Source organism: Hyalella azteca, unplaced genomic scaffold (assembly GCF_000764305.2).
Source record: "Hyalella azteca isolate HAZT.00-mixed unplaced genomic scaffold, Hazt_2.0.2 contig1749, whole genome shotgun sequence".
In the NCBI taxonomy this organism is placed as follows: Eukaryota; Metazoa; Arthropoda; class Malacostraca; order Amphipoda; family Hyalellidae; genus Hyalella; species Hyalella azteca.
In genome coordinates this window covers 230895-251972 of record NW_025932050.1, presented here as the reverse complement: position 1 = coordinate 251972, position 21078 = coordinate 230895, and the positions used below count along the sequence as shown (strand labels likewise).

Here is a 21078-nt window from a genome sequence, read left to right as displayed (position 1 = left end):
CGACGGTGTAAAAACCGCTTGTGATAAAGAGTAAAAATTTAGGTCTGTATTTATATTAATGCTTATCTTTGCCACAACGAAAGTAATGGATCTGACTCAGGAAACACATGTTAATCCCAAGACTATGAGTTCTAAAAGTCTCCATCCGCAGCGCATCCGTGAGTGCGCTTTAGCGGCTTGATTCGTATTAATTAATTCGATTATTATTATTATTACTCATTAAATCATAACTCATTTAAATTTCTTAATCACTTACTTGCAAAAAACCATCAATATATCCTGAAAAATTAAGCACAAATTTTTCGTTCACTGACTTTGACAAACACTTTGTACATTAAATTACAATTTAAAAGTAAACGTTTTATTTAGTTTCGTGTGTATGTCGCACAGTTACGTACAGTCACCACAGCTCCGCTCGTGTTGCTGAATGGCATGCCGATGCATTAGCCGCCATAACAAGCCTGCCTGTAGCATTGTGTGTACATGTATCTGCACTTGTACCTGCACGTACAGCACGTATAGCACTGCTGCATTATGTGTACTTGTACCTGCACGTACAGCACGTATAGCACTGCTGCATTATGTGTACTTGTACCTGCACGTACAGCACGTATAGCACTGCTGCATTATGTGTACTTGCACCTGCACGTACAGCACGTATAGCAGTGCTGCATTATGTGTACTTGTACCTGCACGTACAGCACGTATAGCACTGCTGCATTATGTGTACTTCTATCTTCACGTACAGCACGTATAGCAGTGCTGCAATAAGTGTACTTGTACCTGTACGTACAGCACAAATAGCACTGCAGCATTGTGTTTACATGTACAATTTTACATATGTGAACAGGACTGCTGCATTGTTTATCCTTATATCCTAATACGTAGAGCACCGTGCAATGTGTGCACTTGCATCTACATTTATGGCACCGCTGCATATTATGCATACCTATATGGTTACGTAAATTATTTCAGCATATATTCGTATACACGCTGCACGATGACTCGTTGCGTGCAGCCTGCAGGGTGTGCAGCATTCGTGCAGCACAAAAGTGTGACCGTAGGTTTGATGTCACCAATTGGAAGAGGCAAGTAAAACGCAGCAGAAACAGCGGCAATAAACTGTTCCCGCGTCGAGCGCGATGCTTCGGAGAACAGAAGCTGCTTTGTGCATGGCAATTGCTCTCTTCGTGATCTTGGCAGGCATATTGTGAGACATTGGATGGCCGATGGTCGGCCAACTTTGAATTTACTGTAGTTGAATATCTAGGCAACCTATATCCTGGACAGTTGAAATTCTATAGCGAGTCAAGGACAGGCGGCTGTCTGCCACAATATAACTACCGAATAAGTGTAATTTTTTTCGATCCGCAGACAGGCAAAGCAGCGATACATGAACTGCAACGATAGCAAAGGAGGATTGAAAAGTGAACAAATTTATAAGCGTAATTATTACCAGCATGATATTTTGCAGAGAAAAGTTTTGATTTTCCCATCAATTTAAATTTTGTATCATTTTATCCTCATCAATGAGTAGCATAAAATTTATAAAAGTTTATCCCGATCTTTGTCGCAATGAATTATTCAAGTTTTTTCGGTTTGGGAAGCTGGGACGTAAGTTCAACTTACACTGCGTGTCTGAGCATTAATTTGAAGCTAGGAAAAGAACCATAAATATATTCGTTAGTCGTTGCTGCAGTATTTATTAATGTGAGTGCAGCTCGAACAACATTGACTAAGACCACCATGAAAGTGCTGATGAGGTCATTGCATATTCAGACCAATGAATCAGACCTTTATTTGTACGTGAGACCTGAACGTCTGCAAACAATACTAAACGCATATGTTGGTCTCTCATTTAAGGATATGGTCACTCTATATCATCTCAAAGCTATTTTGTTATCATGTTTACAATGCTAAAAGACTTTACACTATTCTATTCCATTAGTTTGCACGCTTACCATGTGAATTTCATCGAATTACCATCATAAGAAACAGTTATTATTAGGTAAGTATATGTGAGAGAAAATATTCCTATGTGTGAACCCATTCAATCCAGATAACATGTAGTGAAAATTCATTAATTTATTTCGTACAAACCCCACTGCAGCGATTCCTGAAAGCCAGTTGAATATAACAGTAATTTCTAAGCTCGATTAGAAACTCTATCTGTAGCCAGGCATGCTAAGCTCGATGAAGACCTTTAAAGGCCGTCTAAAATAACCCGCAACACCTTAATAAATGATGCGCGTCACGACGTCCAGCATCACTATGCACGTCGTATAGTAATCGATAACTTTAATGCCATCACAGGCGTTTCATTTCTCCTCAATTGGCAGCTGAGCAATCTTTCTGTATAATCAGAGTCCGGTCTGTCTTCAGAACCGCGTCAAACTTCTCTCCGACTGCGCATCATGAGTTTTCATCTAGAAATTGAAGGGTGTCCAGTTTCATAACTCTGGTCGTGGTTTAGCTGAGTTCGAAATCATACGTTCGAAAAAATTATCGGTCAGTTCAGGGGTAAAAAAATCCCTACAATTGGACCGACGAATAAGCAGAGACAAGACTGCACCGCTTAAAAAAATTTATCGTTGATTTTGATGGTCGAACTGCTTTCGAGAAGATTCGCAAATATTTACAAACCAATCACCTTTAGAACTATAATATGTCTCTCAAAATCCACATGAAATCATCGTTATCAACGCAATCATATGTGTTTATTTAGCATAAAATTCATTCGTTTTTTGAGGTGCCGAAAAGCTTCATCATATCGCACAGGCAGCAACTCAGGCCGACTCCCCGCTGTGTGCACTGTCGAGACCGAGCCTCGCGCGCCGTTAAATCTGCGCTCATTTGGGCCGAGCGATCCAGCGGCGCTTGGCTGAGATGAAGCAAAGGAGCGGCGGTCTTTGATGTTGCTTCAGAGGTGATGGCATGACGCGTGCCATGGAGATTAGTCATATTAAATTGAGCTGTTATTCAAATTATCTTCATGATCTCATATTTTTAGATGGTGCTCATCGCTAGTTTTTGGGTTGCACTCAAATTTGTGCTGCTACAGATAGCAACTATACATTCAGTTAGCAACACGGTCTTGCACTGATAAATATGATTACTAATTTACAAAACATTAAGCAGCATTTAAACCTGCTATGTTTGGCTGCTTGACTAAAGCATTAGAGGTTTGCGACATCATCCCGTCAGAGTGAGCACGCTTGTCCCAAACAAGGCTTATAAGCTCGCCAGTAAACCAAATCTCCTGTCAACTCAGGCGCTCCCGATGACTGGATGGTTTGACGGCCGTGAAGGCACCGTGTAGCCGCGCCTCATGCGTCTCTAAATTTTTGTACCGCGATTTTCCTTATAATTTTTTGCGATCATTAAACAGTTATTTCTCATATTTGTTCTGTTAAATTTGTATCCATTTTTCGATTGATGTTTTTGCCTTTCGATTTTACTAGCATTTTCATTTAGAGAAAAAGTCTGTCTTCTTGATCATCCGAAGCCCGTCACTTTCATTCTGTTAGTCGTGAAGCACTTTGCGCTTCACTGTTGGTTAATTTTTGTGAAAAGTGCTTATATTGTGACATGTTAATTTGTGCGTGATATTTGTGAATAGTTATATTGTGAGATCTAAATTTATGCTGTAATATCTGTGAATTGTAATTATTTTGTTAGGAATATATAAAGTTAAGTATTATAGCCATATCTTAAGTTTATTTATTATTTTTGTTGCAGAATCCTATTAGTTCACTACCACGAACAATAGATTCAGTCGGTGCCGACCGCTGGGTTTATTTTGTGTTTATTCCGAGTTCACTCTTGTTCACTTTATGTTTGTCTTGTGTTCTCATCGGTGCCTTCCTTTCAATAAAGTGCTAGAAAATCTCAAGTTCACTTCCCGGCACGGTTAAAGTTCGGTTGTCTGGCTGGCGCTGAAGTAAGAGCGTTCGGACGTCACCGTCGCGCTTACAACCGCGTGCAGTCTCCATTGTTCGTTTACTCAAAGGCATAATAAATATCTTTGAAAAAATACTGATTTAACTTCCGCCAAATGATTTCAATTTAGGTGTAACCATTAAATAGATATAATTTGGTCGAATATTTACACACTTAAATACCAACAGATAATACACTAAATAAAATATTCACACTTGCATGTTAGCCTATATGATGAGAGACAAGGCCTCACTGCATTGGGTCTGGCAGTCAAACAATGCCTCGCACTTGAGCTGGAGCCTTGAGGGACTGCAGACCACCTGAATAGAGCTAATGAAACTGGTCGAGTTGATCCATCTCCATCAGTCAATCTTTAAGATGAATGCATGAGTGAGCCGTTCGTGTGAAGAAGTGGTTCGGCCTTAAACGCATCGTCTGATGATGGATCACACGCTGAGGGTGCAACTTAACAGTCAACTGAAGATGGGATCGTGACTGGCCTCTATGCGTACTGTGACTACCATGATGTACCTACCAGGCTCTTGGACACCATGAGCTGACAATGGAGACTTCATCGCTCATCCTGCGACTCCTTTAATTCGTTTGATGGCGGTCTTAGTCCAACAAAGCCGACGATTCCTTCCCTCGCTCTGAGAAGCACGATCTTTTCTTTCGGGTCATAAAGACGCTTTGATGCAACAATGTCATACAAGTATGCACATACATCACCTACTCCATATGATGTTAATTCAAGCACATTTACAACTGACCTCTTGTAGGTTTACTTTAATTACATACAAAGTAATATTCGGTGTTCACTGACGTGAGTTTTTTTTTTCCTTTTTTTTAATTTCATATAACATGGATGTTCAAATATTTCACAATTACAAAAGATCTGTACTCTGGGCAATAAACTAGCATTCTTTGTCACATTATTGCTCAGACTTCGTCAAAATCGCCGTGACTGAACAGATGTTTTCTTCCATTTCAGTAGAAGCAAACAGTGACTACAGTTGTTTATGTTTTTAGTGAAATAATTGTAGTGGCAGTTATTTTTTATCTTAGCAATAGACAACTTCGAACAAGGTGCGTCATTGTGGGGGACCAAAGCAAGTCCCTCGTCTACTCCCATAGAACTTCACCAAGATAAACCTCATAAATCCCGCACTCACATCTTAAGAAAAACGAGCTACAAAAAATCTCTCGCCATCCTTTGGGAAAGATAAATAATAAGGCAAAAAATAAATAAATTGCAACCGCACCCTCAAAAAATATGCTCTAGAATGCAATATTCTCAAGGTGCTTAAAAAGCACATAGCTCCTATTTTGAAATACTAATAAAAGGAATATATAAAGTTTGCAACCTATAATAATGAGTGTCGGCTTTAAAAAAGCATGGAATTCATGTTGAAGCATGGAATTCATAAAAATACATGTAATCAAAAAGAGTTGAGTTAGAATTACCGTTTAAGTGACGGATCTTGACGTGAAGCAGACAGGGATTGAGATTGAGAGATCTATCGTGGTAATGAAGTCATATCGCTGTCGTGTGGACGGCTTATTTTCGCCTCTAAATTATAACTGATGGGCTGGGAAGTTTTTTATCCCATGTCATCAATTATGGGCGGAGGCTTTGACCCTTTTTCTGTTGTGAACGCAAATCTGATAGTTGACGAGTATGGGGAATGGGATAAACTTTTGCTATATTTTTTTCCTTTGTGTTTCGGTCCTCTTCAGAAATCGAATTTCTTTAAAGTTCCAATGTGTCTCGGTGCTCTTCAGAAATTTAATAGGACTTGTTACATGCAAAATGATATATAAAAAATATAACTCAGTAGTCAGTACTCACTGCAGTGAGTGACAGAGAGCGCATTTACTCGTCAAAGAAAACGTGAAGTCACGGACGGACAAAAAGACAGACGGACAGACAGCCGGACGGACGGACATGACGAGCACAATAGGGCATTTTTTTCCATAAATGAGAAAATGCGCTTAAAACACTAAAGCAATTTTGTTACTTAATGCTCATTCACTCTGGCTCAATAAAACTCAGCTTCTTTAGTCTTTTAGAAGCGCCTTTTATCATAATATAAAACAGATAAACTGATCTTCCATTGTTCCCTTCTCTCTGCAGGTCCTGAGCAACTGACCTGAGAGGTCAACGAGAACACAAGCCTGCCAAATTCATCTTGAAAATATCGAACGTAATCGAAACGTTGCTGTTAACACCGCAGTGCACAAGGTGAGCCCAAGTCGGCATTATAATTTAATGCTTCTCCCTGTCCTTAAATCATGTTTCCGCCGTCAAAACAAACTGCAGGAAATCCGAACCCTTACAGGAAATCCCAACCCTTGCAGGAAATCTCCACCTTTACAGGAAATCTCATCCCTTACTGAAAATTTTGCGTAAATTATTAGCTGTTCATTTAATGTGTTTGATGACCGGGTCTTTTAACTGGCATCTTACAAAAAAACATCAGAGTGCGAAACAATACATTCAAAAATCTCCCTAACAAAATATCAATGGGCAACGTATTATTATTTGAACGAAATTATAGTTCCACTTAATAGTTGAACTAAACATTAAATCATAACTAATTATACATGTAAAATTATTTTGTAAAACATTTTTCCATGATAGAGATTTTCTATGACTTTAACAGTGAGCATTCAAGCTTGAATGAGGGAATACCTTAATAAACAATTCCAGTAAAAGAGTAGAGAAGATACATTTCCTAGGACGTCAAGAAACAAACCTTAAAACCGGCGTTTTATTCGTATGTTATATTCAGTAAGGGACTCGTGTTCATCTCGCTGCCGCTGCACGTCTCGATGTCGTTAAGATCGCGCAATGAAAGGATCATAAATTGCAATGATATGTAAAGCCCGAGGTTCAGCAATAGCTTCGCAGTAAACAGTTTAAGCCCTCAATTTTCCCGCTGCCATGTACCTCTATTCAGCAAATTGCTTTACGAAATTCATTGTACAAGTAAACCCTCGCGACCGGAACGAGGACCACGATTGATATCTGTTTTGTTTCGTTCAGTGCACGAACAACATGAAATAACGTACGTTAGCCTTGTATTAAACGGGTATTCACTCTCCCAATTACCATATGTACCTCACAATAGTTTATAAACTTTATAGTCGATATATGGATATAATTTAGTAAAATACAGTATGACCAAACAACTGATTGATATTAGTGGGCAGTTTTTAACGCTGCAATCGCTTTAGCTTTGTGAAAAGGTTTTTATGACATCAGAGATTACTCGTTCGAGTACAACTTGTGGGCCACGATCAATAGAATTTACATAATTGCAACAATTGATTGCGTTTTCCTCTGTAGGGGGGCTCGCTTTCGCTTGGAATATGTTGCTGGTGTTATCAAAACTGATGCCATACCTAGCCTACCACATTGTATGGTAAGCAGGGAATGCCCTATTATATATTAAACGCTGAACAAGGACGGAAAAGCGCTTTCTATTGAACGGCCGCCTCTCAGCTACCTGTTATTTTCTTTAGAGAAAGCATGTCTCGTATTACGAGTCGTGCCGAAGTCTTTGTTTATAGTAGCTCTGGTGTGTTCAGAATTATCTTATAGGTGTGAGTTCCTACACTGTTTTATTTCCGGGTCCAATTTTCTCTGTAGGTGCAACTTACTTTTATTTCGTCCAATGCGTATTAAATTATCAGGTTTGTGTTAAGCACAATTTTTTCGTTTGTGTCGTTAAAGGAATGAACACCTTCAACCTGCTCAGTTGGATTATTGATTGTTGCTTATTATAAAGCAAAAGCTCCTCCTTTACAACATAAAACCCTCAAACATTCCCACCCAATCAAATTGTTCTAGATATCGATATTTCATCGGAAGTTTCAAGTTATCGAATTAAATGGGAGTTAGCTTCACTAACCTCACTCGGACCTCCTATAATCCATTGTTAGGGCACCGATTTTATCTTTCGTTTCGCTGGTCCCGACAACGAAGGCTATGAACCCCTACGTAATCTGAAGGTGCCGATGCCTATAATTAGCAGGTGAAGTGTCGAAATGAATTACCTTATTGGCAGGCATCACTGCAAAGAACTGAGAATAAAATCAGGCGCTATCTTGAATGGTAATTTTCGGGCTATTTGCATTCCTATCGCTGCACCAATGATTTCTCCTCGCATGAACTAAACATACAAATTCAAGGTAATTCAAAATGATTAAGAATGCATGGCATGTGAACTAAATCAAAGTTTATGGAACTCCTACCATTATTGTTGCCATACTCGTAAGTTTTCGGGTCCTATGCGCACAGTTTGAAACAAGCTTATTGAATAGATTAGTTATTCATCTCAAACTCGTGCCAATGAATTCTTGCAGCCCAGTCAGGCTTTGACTTCATTAAATTTTTTCACGTTATTTTCTTCTAACCTTAGACTCTGCGTTACATTGAAAGAAATGAAGGCAATTTCGATGAATAATTTGACTGGCTATTCATGCATTGCTTGTTTTTTAATCTTTGTTTGTACCGTAACCTTGCAAACGAACACTAATGAATTGACAAAAACTTCGGCTCGCGCTCGACTTCACCGTCTAAGCAATATGTTTTCCGTAAGCTGAATTTAAGACGCGCTTTACTGGTGCAGGAGCTTATTTAGTTCTGGTGCTGTCCAATTAAAAGACGTTGCTCTGATTCACGATCTTCTAATACGTGTGTTTTCTCTCCAACTTGTTTGCGTTCTGTTGAGCATTTATGCAGCAGTCCAACTCTTGAGCTTACTGAATAGAGAACTTGGCTATCAGTGACGTATTGTGACTTTTTGTGACGTTATGACACGCGGGAAAAACATTGAATTTATAACAGCATGGTAGGAGAAGCTAGTAGTTATTTATCCTTGATTTCAAATAGCCGAAGAATTTTTCAGGATTTCCTCCAGGAAACAAGATTTTTCTTTACCGAGAAAGACGTAATAAATTTAGAGTAGCAGTGGTTGTAATGATGCCCCGGCAGACTGAAGGTGTTGTTTAGCTGCTAGCGGTGATAATGGAGTCATCCCTGGGATAATTACAGAGCGGTGTGCTTCCCAAGCACTTGCGAGCGGTCGGTGCTCTATTACCGAGAGGGGCTCATCTCTGTCCTTACCGCTCCTCACTGTAGAGACATTAGGACAACGCGACAAAATTTACGTTACCTCCACTAAACATGGAGAAAATAATGACAAAATTCCTCTCTCTAAATATCTTTGGCCGCATGAAACTTGTAAAAGACATGTATTTTTAACTGAGGGATGAATATTTTATATTCTCTGCTACTTTTCTCTATTGTAACCGGAAAGAATTTTTTCCTTAAATTGACCTAATTTCAGTCGGAACTTTAGGTTCCACTTGCTAAAACTTCGAGTGATGTAAAATTTATCTTACACTCGGCCTGATTTCAATTTTAAGTTTAAGTTTTTGTGCAGGCAGGAGTCACATTGAGTTCTCGTTAGGACACAAAGTCTTCTTTGAAGTGAACTCGGAGTGCTTTTAGAAGACGACTCCTTGACCTCCTTACGCCCAACTAAGTAACTCGCCCGCATCCCAGTCTCAACTTGACGATACAAAAACCATCGAGCTTCCCTTGTAACCTCAACACTTTAAATTCGGTTCTAAATGATGGACATCCATTCTGAACGCAGTCAGAACAGCCGTTATATCTTTCTATCAATTTGCCAAGTCATTGCAAAGTATACATACTCATAACCTGATCAGGTTCAGAGAATATTAAAATATTAGAGAATTCTTCCCTCCTCTCCCAAGTCGTGCATAATTTTCACGCGAAAATTGACTTAAGAGAGCAATAAAAGAGTGCAGATTTTTGCCTCGCATTTCTACTAAAGATGAATCACACACAATCATTATTAAAACACTCGTGTAAAATAATGCACAATGCTCTGTAATACATGGCATTGTAAGAGGTGCTTGAATATTCATGTTCTACAACTCTGGTACAAATGGTCCTACAGGTCACGCGGTACCCGAGCAAGTGGCATTGACATCGAGGCTCAGGAAGCTCAAAAATAAAGCGGGAGTTGAACTCAAAGGCGATCGTCGTGGCGCTTCCAAGCGATGCGTATCGCAGACTAAGTTATGAACACGGCGTCGCCGAGCTCGGATAACATCTGCTGTGGGCTGATTTTATGCTTACAAGAACTGGGGTTTTATTTGGTCATTTTTGAATTATTTTCGTTTTGTTACAATTATAGGCTAGGGAAATTTCTTTCACAAACGCTACAGATTTAAGTTTTTTTTTAACAAATTCTCTCGCTTCTCAAGCTTTTAAATGTCGAGGGACTCGCAAATTTACTTCGGATATTCCAATCTTTTCTGAATGTCCTGATAGAAGATGGAGAAAGAGGGTAATATGCACAACTTATAACTTTTACTTATATTTATTCCCTAATTCATTGCTCCACATATCATTTTATGCAAATGGTTTTGAAGTCACAATCATGTAAGCTTATCATATCTGAATGAATGTTGTTAACCTTCATTCGTTTGCGGACAGAGAAGCTTACGGAAACGAAAGCTCCCTTGAAGTCTTCGGTAAACCTTGATTTATATTATAGATCCTGAGTCCAGTTACAACTACACGCAACTTATTTTAGTCATCATGGCGTATATAACTCAACAAACTAGTTCGACAACTTGTCATACGAACTGGAGTCATTTTTCTTTGGCTTGCTAGGATGAAAAATGTTTGAGCAGCCAGATATTCATCATGTCTTAACATGCATAATAATATGACTAGCTCTATTTTCAAGTGTTTGATGTGCGTAGTGAACTTAATTATCTTTTTTTTTAGTATGAACAATTATCATTTAATTCTTGTGATCTTGAATTGATTCGAGAAGGAATTTGAGAAACATCACAGGAGTTCCATAATTAACCGCCTAATTAATTTCTAATGGTTGAAGGCTGTAAATGAAAACTGAAAATACAATCAAGTTCAAGATGCAAATGAAGCCATTAGTATGCCATGCCGATGCAATTATCTCCAATATATTTAATCAATTTGCGTTCTCTTTTCAACTCATATGTTCCTCGGTGGTTGAACAAAGACGTAAAACAAATCATCTGCGAGCAATCTCGCGCACTCGACACAAATTAACAGCCATATTTCAAACATTTTATGCATCCAGCACACTTACTGCGCATGCTGTTGGTGTTCAAACAGTCCAAGCATCCAGCACACTTACTGCGCATGCTGGCGGTGTTCAAACAGTCCAAGCATCCAGCACACTTACTGCGCATGCTGTTGGTGTTCAAACAGTCCAAGCATCCAGCACACTTACTGCGCATGCTGGCGGTGTTCAAACAGTCCAAGCATCCAGCACACTTACTGCGCATGCTGGTGGTGTTCAAACAGTCGAAGCATCCAGCACACTTGCTGAGCATGCTGGTGGTGTTCAAACAGTCCAGGCATCCAGTACATTCAATGCGCATGCTGGTGGTGTTCAAACAGTCCTAGCATCCAGCACATTCAATGCGCACCCTCTATTCATATGCTGATAGTTACGCCACTTTATCATGGATGCAATTATAATAAATTATCTGAATGCCGCTAGGATATCGTTGCTCTATGATGAAGAGGGTTTGGCACGGGCTCGTCGTGACGGAACTCATGGTGATTATAGATGGTTTAATTCTGTAACTGCATTGAATTACTCTAGCTCGTACAGTACCAACATATTGATAATTTTCTGCAAATCGTCACGTGAAAAACACGGGAGTGAGTGTTAAGCAGTCACTTGATCCTTGACCTTTTCAGCAAGAAGATAAAAATTAGTTTTTGATTTTGAAGACGTTTGTTACGAAAGTGCAAGTTTTGTGTGAGTAAATTTAATTGCTGTAAACTCTGTATTACAAAAACGAACCATGTCTTCTCATGCAACTGCATTGCAGGAGCCCGTAGCCTTGGTATCTGTAGATCAGGTGGGGTTGAACGAAGCACTTTCTGTGAGATTCATCACTCGTGCGTGGCCAAGCAATCACCATCTCGCAGCACTGACGCCGATAACACAAGCACTATTCAACATTCGAGTTCTCAAGGTCGTGACTTTTTTGCCCTTTGATCCTGCAAAAATATTTCTTTTGTCTTGACTGCATTGGCGTAGTTTTTATCAGAAAGGAATTATACTCACCGGATCTAACTACTGAATAATGTTGATTCTTGCTTCTAATTGCTATGAATGCTCCAAGTCAGAAGTGAAAATATTCTTGAAACGATGAAGAAAAGTATGTTAAAATACCTAATTACATATTTCTATCCATTATTAAGGTACACATATCTTAAGCACAAATAAATATTTGCTGGGAAATTCTTTATTGGAAGAAAACATTTTCGATGAACGGAAATAATTGGCTGGCATTAATCATCTATTAAGGGATGATGCTACTTAGATAGGATATTTGGATCTGATAATCTAAATTTAGTAGAAGTGTGATATCTGTTTAAAAAACATACTTTTTATGTAAATAACATAGTTGTCCTTTAAATAGCTATGTATTTCTATTATTATGACTAGGTCTCCTACGATTCAGACTCTGAGCAGGGCTAATTCGTGGCGAGCATTTGTGACAACGCAACAACTGCGAAATTTTCGAGTCACACTTCAGTGTGCGCTTAATTTGCTGCCCGCGGAAGGCAGCAGTGCTTTCTCGCTAAAGCTGAATCCTGTCTTGACTCTGAGAGGTCATAAGAATTTATTGTCTTGTTATTTTCCAGCGACGGTTTCATGATTGGTTCATTTACTTTGTCACGGTTGCCGACACTCGACGCGTAACAGAGGCCAGAGATCAGTGATCGATCTTTTGTTCTGCGAAAATTTTGCTAAATGCTGAATAGTTTGCGTGAACGTGCACGATTTATTCACGAGGATTGTTTGAAATTACCATTATTCAACTTCCATCAACACTTCCTCCTAATTTTGTATTATGTATGTTATTCCTTCGCCTCTTGCTGCATTTCCAAGAAAAATTTATTAGATTGAAGAATTTCCGACCTCATGTAATTTGCATGAACAAGTAAAATAAAAATACGCAAATAAAATATTTTTCTTTTCATATTTCATCACGATATATTGGTTAATCACCATATTGAAGTCTCTTTAGTCAAAGTAAAAATGCTGTGATAATTATTCCGTTGACATTTACGCACAATATCAATAAATAAAAACATTCTAGTTTTATAGTATTCCTAAACTTTCATTTCAACTAATCACACTATAATGGCATTCTTCTCTTTTTCGTTTTAAACTTTTCTCGCGTGCTTCCTAATTTGATGTGATCATTTACTGCTCATGGGGCTTCTCAGATCATAAATATTTGTCAGTTGCCCTGCTGTTCGTAACGCTCGGTGTTCGTGTCGGTGCGTGTTTACACGAACGAGGCAATGACTGAGAACTTGTGTCCGGAACGAACGAAGGAGATACGCTCAAACTTTTCATCTAGACTCGATATTACTTTTATGTAGTAACATCATAGTGCTTGAGATTATTGCTCGTCATAGCTAGCTAGTAGAAAACTTGCGCATCGACGATTTCATTCCTAGTGCTTATTTAATTTTGTTCATGTATATACAATACGTTATACTAGCAATATCCACATTTATCTTTGTTTCCATATTTCGTACTGCAGTGGTCTTTCAGTAATGACGTATAATGGACGAAGGAGCCATATAGATTTAAAACTTTAATTACAAATGACCAAATATATTTAAGAAACATATTGTGATTTTTGGGCTCAAAAAAGCGCAGCGCAGTATTTTATGGTCATCAGAGCCTCAGGCGCGTCGGCGCACAGCTTCCTTTTTCAATGATGCGGCGTCGTACGAGATGCTCTAGAGTAGAAATTACCGTAGCGTCTACCACAGTAGTTCGGTTGTTCGCATGCTCGGCGGTAGATGGCATCAGCTCTACTTTATGGTGTGGCCTGCAGCGGTTCTTGCACTTGATCAGACGTCAAAAAAATCTGAGCTTATTTCGTATTCCTAGAATTTGTTGCATCTTGTGAAAAGTTGTCAGTTATGTTGTAACTCAGAGATCAAATTTTGCCGGTACATTAAAGTTAGATGTTAAATCTAGTTCTCCATATTATAATTCATGTGTGGCCTGATAGTTATAATTTAATTAATTTTGCTCTCAAATTCCTACCTTGTAACTTTTCCTCAGACTTTCCTGATTAAGTAAAATTTAATGAAGTCATTTTCGATCGCTGTTTACAAGTTGCCAAGTACATCTTCCTATATGTTCATGATCTTAACCATGGGTACAATATAGCCCTATAACAAACAGGAGCTCTTTTTAATTTCTCCATGAATGTTAACAGTTTCATGTCCAGCATAGAGCAATGTCAAATTTGTTTACTTAGTTAACTTGCGTGCTGTGTAATCTCCAATCCTAATCACAAGGCCGCAATTGTATAAAGCTAAACGACTTGAACTTATCGTACAATTGGTTCGGTGCATTTTCGTTTGCAAAGGAACTACAAGCTGAATTTAATAGTATAATAATTTATTTACACACACGAACTACGCATTCTTTAACCAGTGCTACGATAAACATTAAAGAAAAATTGCCCAAGCGCCTGAATTTTCGCCCCCTGTCTTTCAAATTGTCTATGAACACATAAAATAAATGGAGCTATTTTGAATTTAAAATTTTATTCCATACATCGCTAGCGACTTGATGTGCGATGGTTGACCACCAATAACCTACCAATATTTATCAGTTTTCTGCCACTACAATACGACAAAGCTACGTCAACTCGCGCTGTAGATTGAGCATGCGCTGCGGCTCAGACACGCTATCACAACTGGTCGTGGTAACCAGATTAGTCTTCTCAGATGTCCTTATAGGATCGGCAGCACAACGAGGCACCTCTGACCTCAGCTGATGAGGTTTTTGTAGACGATCTTTATTCGAAGACACTCTATGGCAAATCGCGCGACACTCGAGGCAGTAAACCTTCGGCCGCCACTTTGTCCGTGAAAAGCTCTCTAATTTCTTACGATTCGCAGACCGATGGCGCTTCAAAGACCTTTATTGTTACAAGTTTATGCATGTGTTAAATTTTCCTGTTGCCCTACACGAGGTTTTTTTTTATGTATCAATATCCTCTCTTACTAATGTCTTGTTGCAGAACATATACAATTGTATTGAGTGCAAAATTTCTTGCAGAAATGCTCATGGCAATGCAATAGTTTTTATTAATTTTTGTGAATGATGGTAATAAATTATTAATTTGAATTCAACATATTTGCGCAAGTGCAATGGCAATGAACTTAATTCATTTTAAAGCATATTTGATTTTGACGACTGTTGTAGGTACTTGGTCCATTTTCATCAAAGTCATCAATTATTTGCAATAAACAGTGGGCTAAAGAATTGACTGAATTTACAATTTAGTTTCATTCATTATAAATTTTTACTCAGCATAACACATATTTCATCAATTGTACTCAAATGGAAAAATTACAGAGCTTTCTCCCCATTTAATTTCATGTTTAAATATTGTCTGTCTATCACAATAAAGTTGGATTATGCCGAGGAAATCAACTTTGTTTCATCGTAATTTGCCTGGAAGGATCATCTTTATAGTTGGAGTCAACGCTTTGCCGGAGCAATGAGTAAAATTTACAATCTTCTAAGAGAATTATTCTGATTTTGAAATTGTACCTTTGGGATATAATCTTCCAAGCGAAATAATTGTTAAGAACAAGAATGTCTAAAGCAATTGTTTTTAACGTGTTATAATTGATATTCTTGTACTCTATTAATTTATCCGCCGTATTATAATCCAATAAATTGCCAGCATTATTACTCACAATAATTCTGCAATTAATTTATAAGCGAATTTTTAATTACGTTGTTTGCTCTCCCCAGCCAGAGCCATCTTATGAGCCGGGATGGGGAGCTCCACGCTTGACCTCATCTACGGCCGAAGTCCTCACATGATGACGCAGGTGGGAAAATATTACATTTCCATATAAAATATTAATAAATTTTATATAAAATTGTAAAGTAAATTTTCGATACAATTTTACCAGCGTTTATCGTTGAGTTGTGTGAACCAAGATGTCGGTAAATGTTTGAATGTTCCTATGATTCTGTTTTGTAAATAAGTCCACGGAGAAAACATGTTAACATGAGAGCATGTCATTTATTTGTGCCTGTCATTTTGAACATTGTTTTGGGAGCCGGCTGTTGTGCGCCAAATACAACGAATGAAATGTAATTAATATAAACTAAAAATTAAAACAACCATATTTGTTAGTGTTTAAGAATGCAGGAATGGAAGATGTGAAAAATCCGTTGGTTTTCTCGAAAGCGTGAACCCTAGAGGCATTTGTCTCACAAGCTTTATATAATTATTCTGTTATTTGTATGACCAGCTATATAGCTTGAATGAAGATATTCACTGTAATATTGGTTAATAAATGTTTCTAGAAACGTCATTTTACATCACTATACATAGGAGAAAATAATAATATGTGGAATGTTGAAGCAGCAACCATTTTCCAGCAGGTCATCGCAACGATCATCGTCGCTTTTGGTCCACTGGCGACGGGCTTAGGCAAAGGCTACTCCTCGCCCGCCGTGGTCTCCATGCAGGACGCCACGTCCCACAATTCGACCATGGCCTTCGTCATCAACGATGACCAGGGATCGTGGGTAGCTTCCCTGTCACTTCTGGGTGCCTTTTTTGGTGGAGTCCCTGGAGGCCTAGCGATGAAGTTTGGCCGCCAGAAGATCCTTTTAATCGTTTCTCTGCCATTTTGCTTGTCTTGGATGTTGACCGTGTTTGCCAACAATGTTTACATGGTGTACGCTTCAGCTTTCCTGTGTGGTGTTTGCTCGGCCATTATATCGTTAGTGACGCCTGTATACATTAGTGAAATAGCTCACCCTGACATTAGGGGTTGCCTGTGCTCGGTAGCCAAGCTAGCAGCCAACGTTGGGATGCTCTCTTCCTTTGTTATCGGCAGTTACGTAAACTGGCGCCAGCTGGCCATGATCGTCGCGATCGCTCCTGGAGTTCTATTTGTCCTAGTTTGGGCTATCCCTGAAACTCCAAGCTATCTCATGTACAAAGAAAAGAACATCGAGGCCGAACAGTCTTACGGCTGGCTCAATCCTGGCCAAGACGTCACTCAAGAAATTCAGACAATGAAAGACAACATCGATGATATGAAAGGCGAGAACGGCATGTCTTGCTACAACGAGTGGAGGCGTGATTTGATAAGACCTGTTCTCATTACATGCGGCCTCATGGTCTTCCAGAAGTTCAGCGGTGCCAATGCCTTCAACTTTTACGCAGTTTCAATCTTAGGGAAAGCTTTCGTCGGGATCAATCCCTACACCGCAGCTGTGGTGGTGGTACTAGTGCAGATAATTGCAGGCACGGTATCATCCTTTTTAATTGACGTCGTAGGTCGCCTGCCTCTGCTCATAGTGTCCAACGTATTCATGACGATTGCGCTGGCTGGCTTTGGCACTTTTCTCTATTGGGTCGACGGAGCAGAGATTGGCGGTGCATGGGACTGGGTTCCATTTACTTGCGCTTTGATATTCCAAGTAGCTTTTGCTGTTGGAATTTCACCAATCTCTTGGCTTTACATCGGAGAGCTTTTCCCTCTGAAGCATAGAGGCCTCGGAGCAATAGCCAACTCGGTGAGTTACGTTTGCTCCTTTGTGAGCGTGAAAACCTTTGCGGATTTTCGCAGATATTTGGGTCTTCACGGAGCTTTCTGGCTGTACGCAGCCATTAGCCTTGTCGGTTTGCTATTCACAATAATTTTTGTCCCAGAAACGAAAGGCAAAAATCTTGACGAAATGCAGAAGAAGTATACTCCTCAAGAAAAGTACACACCCATTCGTGAGCACGAGATAGAGAACAGGCTTATTCCTTGAATGTAAAGATATGTTCTTGCCTCGCTTGCATCTTGGAATTTCAGCTGCAAGAATTATAACTCCATGATATATATTGAACGGGTACAACGGCGGGTGTCTTGACCTCTCCTCCAGTATATTAGCTGGCTTGCCATGGCATTATTATAACGTTGACTGCCTCTTTTATTGAATAGTCATGATTATTATTAGATTGAGAATTATTCTGTATATATTGGTCCTGATGTCCTTTTAGAGTTACCAAATATTAGAGATAGTTCTGTTCTTATAGGGTGCAACGTAGATAGACTTATTAAATTTTGGTGGTTTTATTATTCATTAAAAATTTGTTTGACATTTACTTCAAGTAAAGAAATCTGGGAATTCATTGTATGACAGATAAATTTTTCAATTATTTTGCCTCATCTGAGCGGAAGATGAATTTATTTCCATGTTGCTTTGGAGTTTCTAACTTTCAGTGACGTCTTTGTTTTGACTTGTGTTTTATATATACGATATGGCAAGATGAACAGCAAGGGTTCGGATTGGTGAATTCTTATGTTTATACGCACTGCTGCATATGTAGCAGACAACTTAAACGATTTCAAAGAGTTATCTTGAAAAATGTTTGTTCTTTGGGCGCCTCTTCACCTTCTGATCGACATGGACAAGGTTTCATGCTTCATTAGACATGGCGTCAACCCATCACTTTTTCTTTGAGCGGAGCTGTAGCTTTTCTAGTTTAAAATATATACCAATTATGACACCAATTTATTTTTCTACGACATTACATACAGTTTATCGTAATGCGCGGTTATGGCTTCAATTTCATAGTTTGTAAATCAAAGTACATCAGAAATATCTCTTGGAAATGAGATTTATTTCAACAATCCTCATGCCAGAGCAAAGTGCGCTTGACAAGCACCTTTAACGCAGATACCATGTCATCATCAACTCTTTTTATGACCGTGATTATATCTGATCTATTATTTCACATCTGATTATTATTTGTCCAGTGTGTAGAAAACGTGGTAATCGTAAATTTAAGGTGGAAAAGAACTATTAGTAAATCGCCAAGGAGAAATTTTAGTCGGAAATCGTCATAATTTTCACAATCCTGGAAAGAATCCCGGCCGCAAATTTGTAGATGGAAAGAAAAATCATTCAAAATTCTATTTCAACTCATGCTCCTTGCAAATTTTCCTGACACTTCTGACAAATATAATTATAAATATTAATAGTGATGGATACCTTACGTGAATCATTCGGAGATACAATTATTATTTTGATCCAGCATCTGTACAAAGTTAATGACGGCTGAAAATTGAATTAATCATAATATTCTCTAATTAAGTACAAATTTTAAATGTTGAAATAGCACCTGCGTTTTTTTCAGTTGCCTTAAATGAGATGCTTGCACACATTATTCAGTCCTTACTTCTGTTCGTTAGTGATTTTACCTTATTAGTTACTAGTATTTTAAGCTAAATTCATATTCCTGCACATAAAATTTCATGCAAATCTGCTGACGTTGACCTATTCTTCCATTATTGCTATTCTTGTCTGGTTCGAAAATTACAAAAAATGTTCCATGCATAATAAATAATTCGCTCAAGTTGATCTAGCAATAATACCCCACGTTGTCGTAAAATTATGATATGTAAAATAATTTATTAGATGCAGCCACATTTTGAAAATAAATTACATTTCACAGCTTGAGAAAGATTACCACAAATACAATAATGAGTATACACTTCGATAAAGAACAAGTAGGTATAATCAAATCATATGTTTACCCATTTATGAATACATTGCCCTTCAATTGTTGTTTTTGTAATTATTGTACATAAAATAAAAGTATTCATCATCTGTATATTTTGTTGTAAGTCGTAAATGTGATATAGTTCTATGTTATAGATTTACATTAACTAGTCCTGTTCTGACTTTTGTACTCAAAACGTGAAATGCTGATTTTGAATAAACAGCATCCACATTTGTGTGTTATTATCTTCTACAATCGACAATGTCAACTTAATTACAGATGAGATTTGTTGGCATTTTACAGCGTTACGTGCTTTGAAAAAGAGAAATAATTTTTGTTTTACCTCGTAGGGTGTACGAAAAACTGCAAACAACGAACGCTCACAATAAAAGAGCATTCTAATAATTTTTACTGGAGTACATGTTGTAAGAAAGCGGAATAATAATTCTGACTGAAAACCTATCCCACAAGTAACAACTTCTAAATGATTGGGACGGAGAGCCCATGTCGTCCAATCGAGAGGCCAACGATTGGAACGAAGATCCCATGAAGAAGCTTCAAAATAATTCGAATTGAAAGCGTTTGAAAAATCATCAATGGTAACATAATTTTCATTAGATGCCCATGGAATAAAAGAATTGGACAACATTTTATTTTTGACTGTGGCATGCAAAAAGTGAACGTTGAATACACAAGGACTCCAAAAGATTTTTTCTTAGTTTACCCTCTCAAAGAAAAATCATCTTTTAATGATAAGTGACAAACGTTGCCTCAATAGCAATAAAATACTGGAAACAATTATTTGTTAAATTATAAGACTGCATTTAATCTTGGAGGCAAATAAGTCGGTAGTATTTATTTCAAGGGCAGTCTTCCGTCTTTGGCAACGCAGTTCATTGAGACTCGAACTTATCAGAAAACATGGCGAGCGTGAGACTCGCCGCGAAGCAATGCAGCTCAATTGATCTTTCGTACTTTACTCGTGTTAACATGAACGTCCACAAGTCTAAGGTAGTTTTGCTCTCTGAACTTGAGCGTAAAGTGCAGCATAACAGCTTGTGGTGACCGAAAAAGTCTTGCTCTTCAACTTGAAAACGAGTCGTTGCTTTAGCAGTCGACTACAAGCTTGTAAAACGAGCGGAAATTGCACAACAAGTTTATCCTGAATCAGAAAAAATAGCCGATTTTTCAGGCGAATAAATGAAACCTAATGTTTCCACAGTTTAAATAAAATAGTAAAGCCCCGGGATTACCATATTTTCTATATAAAACCGCTTTATCATTGGGCTTCCAATGATATATATATTGAACGAATTTGAGCGCCGGTATATCTGGCATCGCTGTACCTCTCAATGAGGACTTTTACGGCCTCAGGATCACTTGTATAGATTTTCAATGGTCGCTTCAAGTTTTTTATTTTTCTAAAAGCAAGGTGTGGAAAAATTTCAAGACTCTTGAATG

At 38.4% G+C, this 21078-nt stretch overlaps 1 protein-coding gene across 4 annotated transcripts in view; it reads left to right on the top strand.

Moving 5' to 3' along the window:
- Positions 1 to 19848, top strand: part of LOC108672264 (facilitated trehalose transporter Tret1-like) — a 40049-nt gene extending 20201 nt beyond the window's left edge. The window contains exons 1-4 of one of the 4 annotated variants that reach the window (XM_018159908.2): positions 4931 to 5025; positions 6074 to 6181; positions 15852 to 15931; positions 16491 to 19848. In XM_018159908.2, coding sequence (XP_018015397.1) covers positions 15875 to 15931; positions 16491 to 17879 — 1446 coding nt within the window. In that variant the 5' untranslated portion in view covers positions 4931 to 5025; positions 6074 to 6181; positions 15852 to 15874 and the 3' untranslated portion in view covers positions 17880 to 19848. Of the gene's footprint in view, positions 1 to 4930; positions 5026 to 5590; positions 5616 to 6073; positions 6182 to 15851; positions 15932 to 16490 lie in introns of those variants that run through there. The other 3 variants (XM_047883863.1, XM_018159909.2, XM_018159907.2) reach the window with 3 other exon arrangements.
- Positions 19849 to 21078: the final 1230 nt, after the last annotated feature.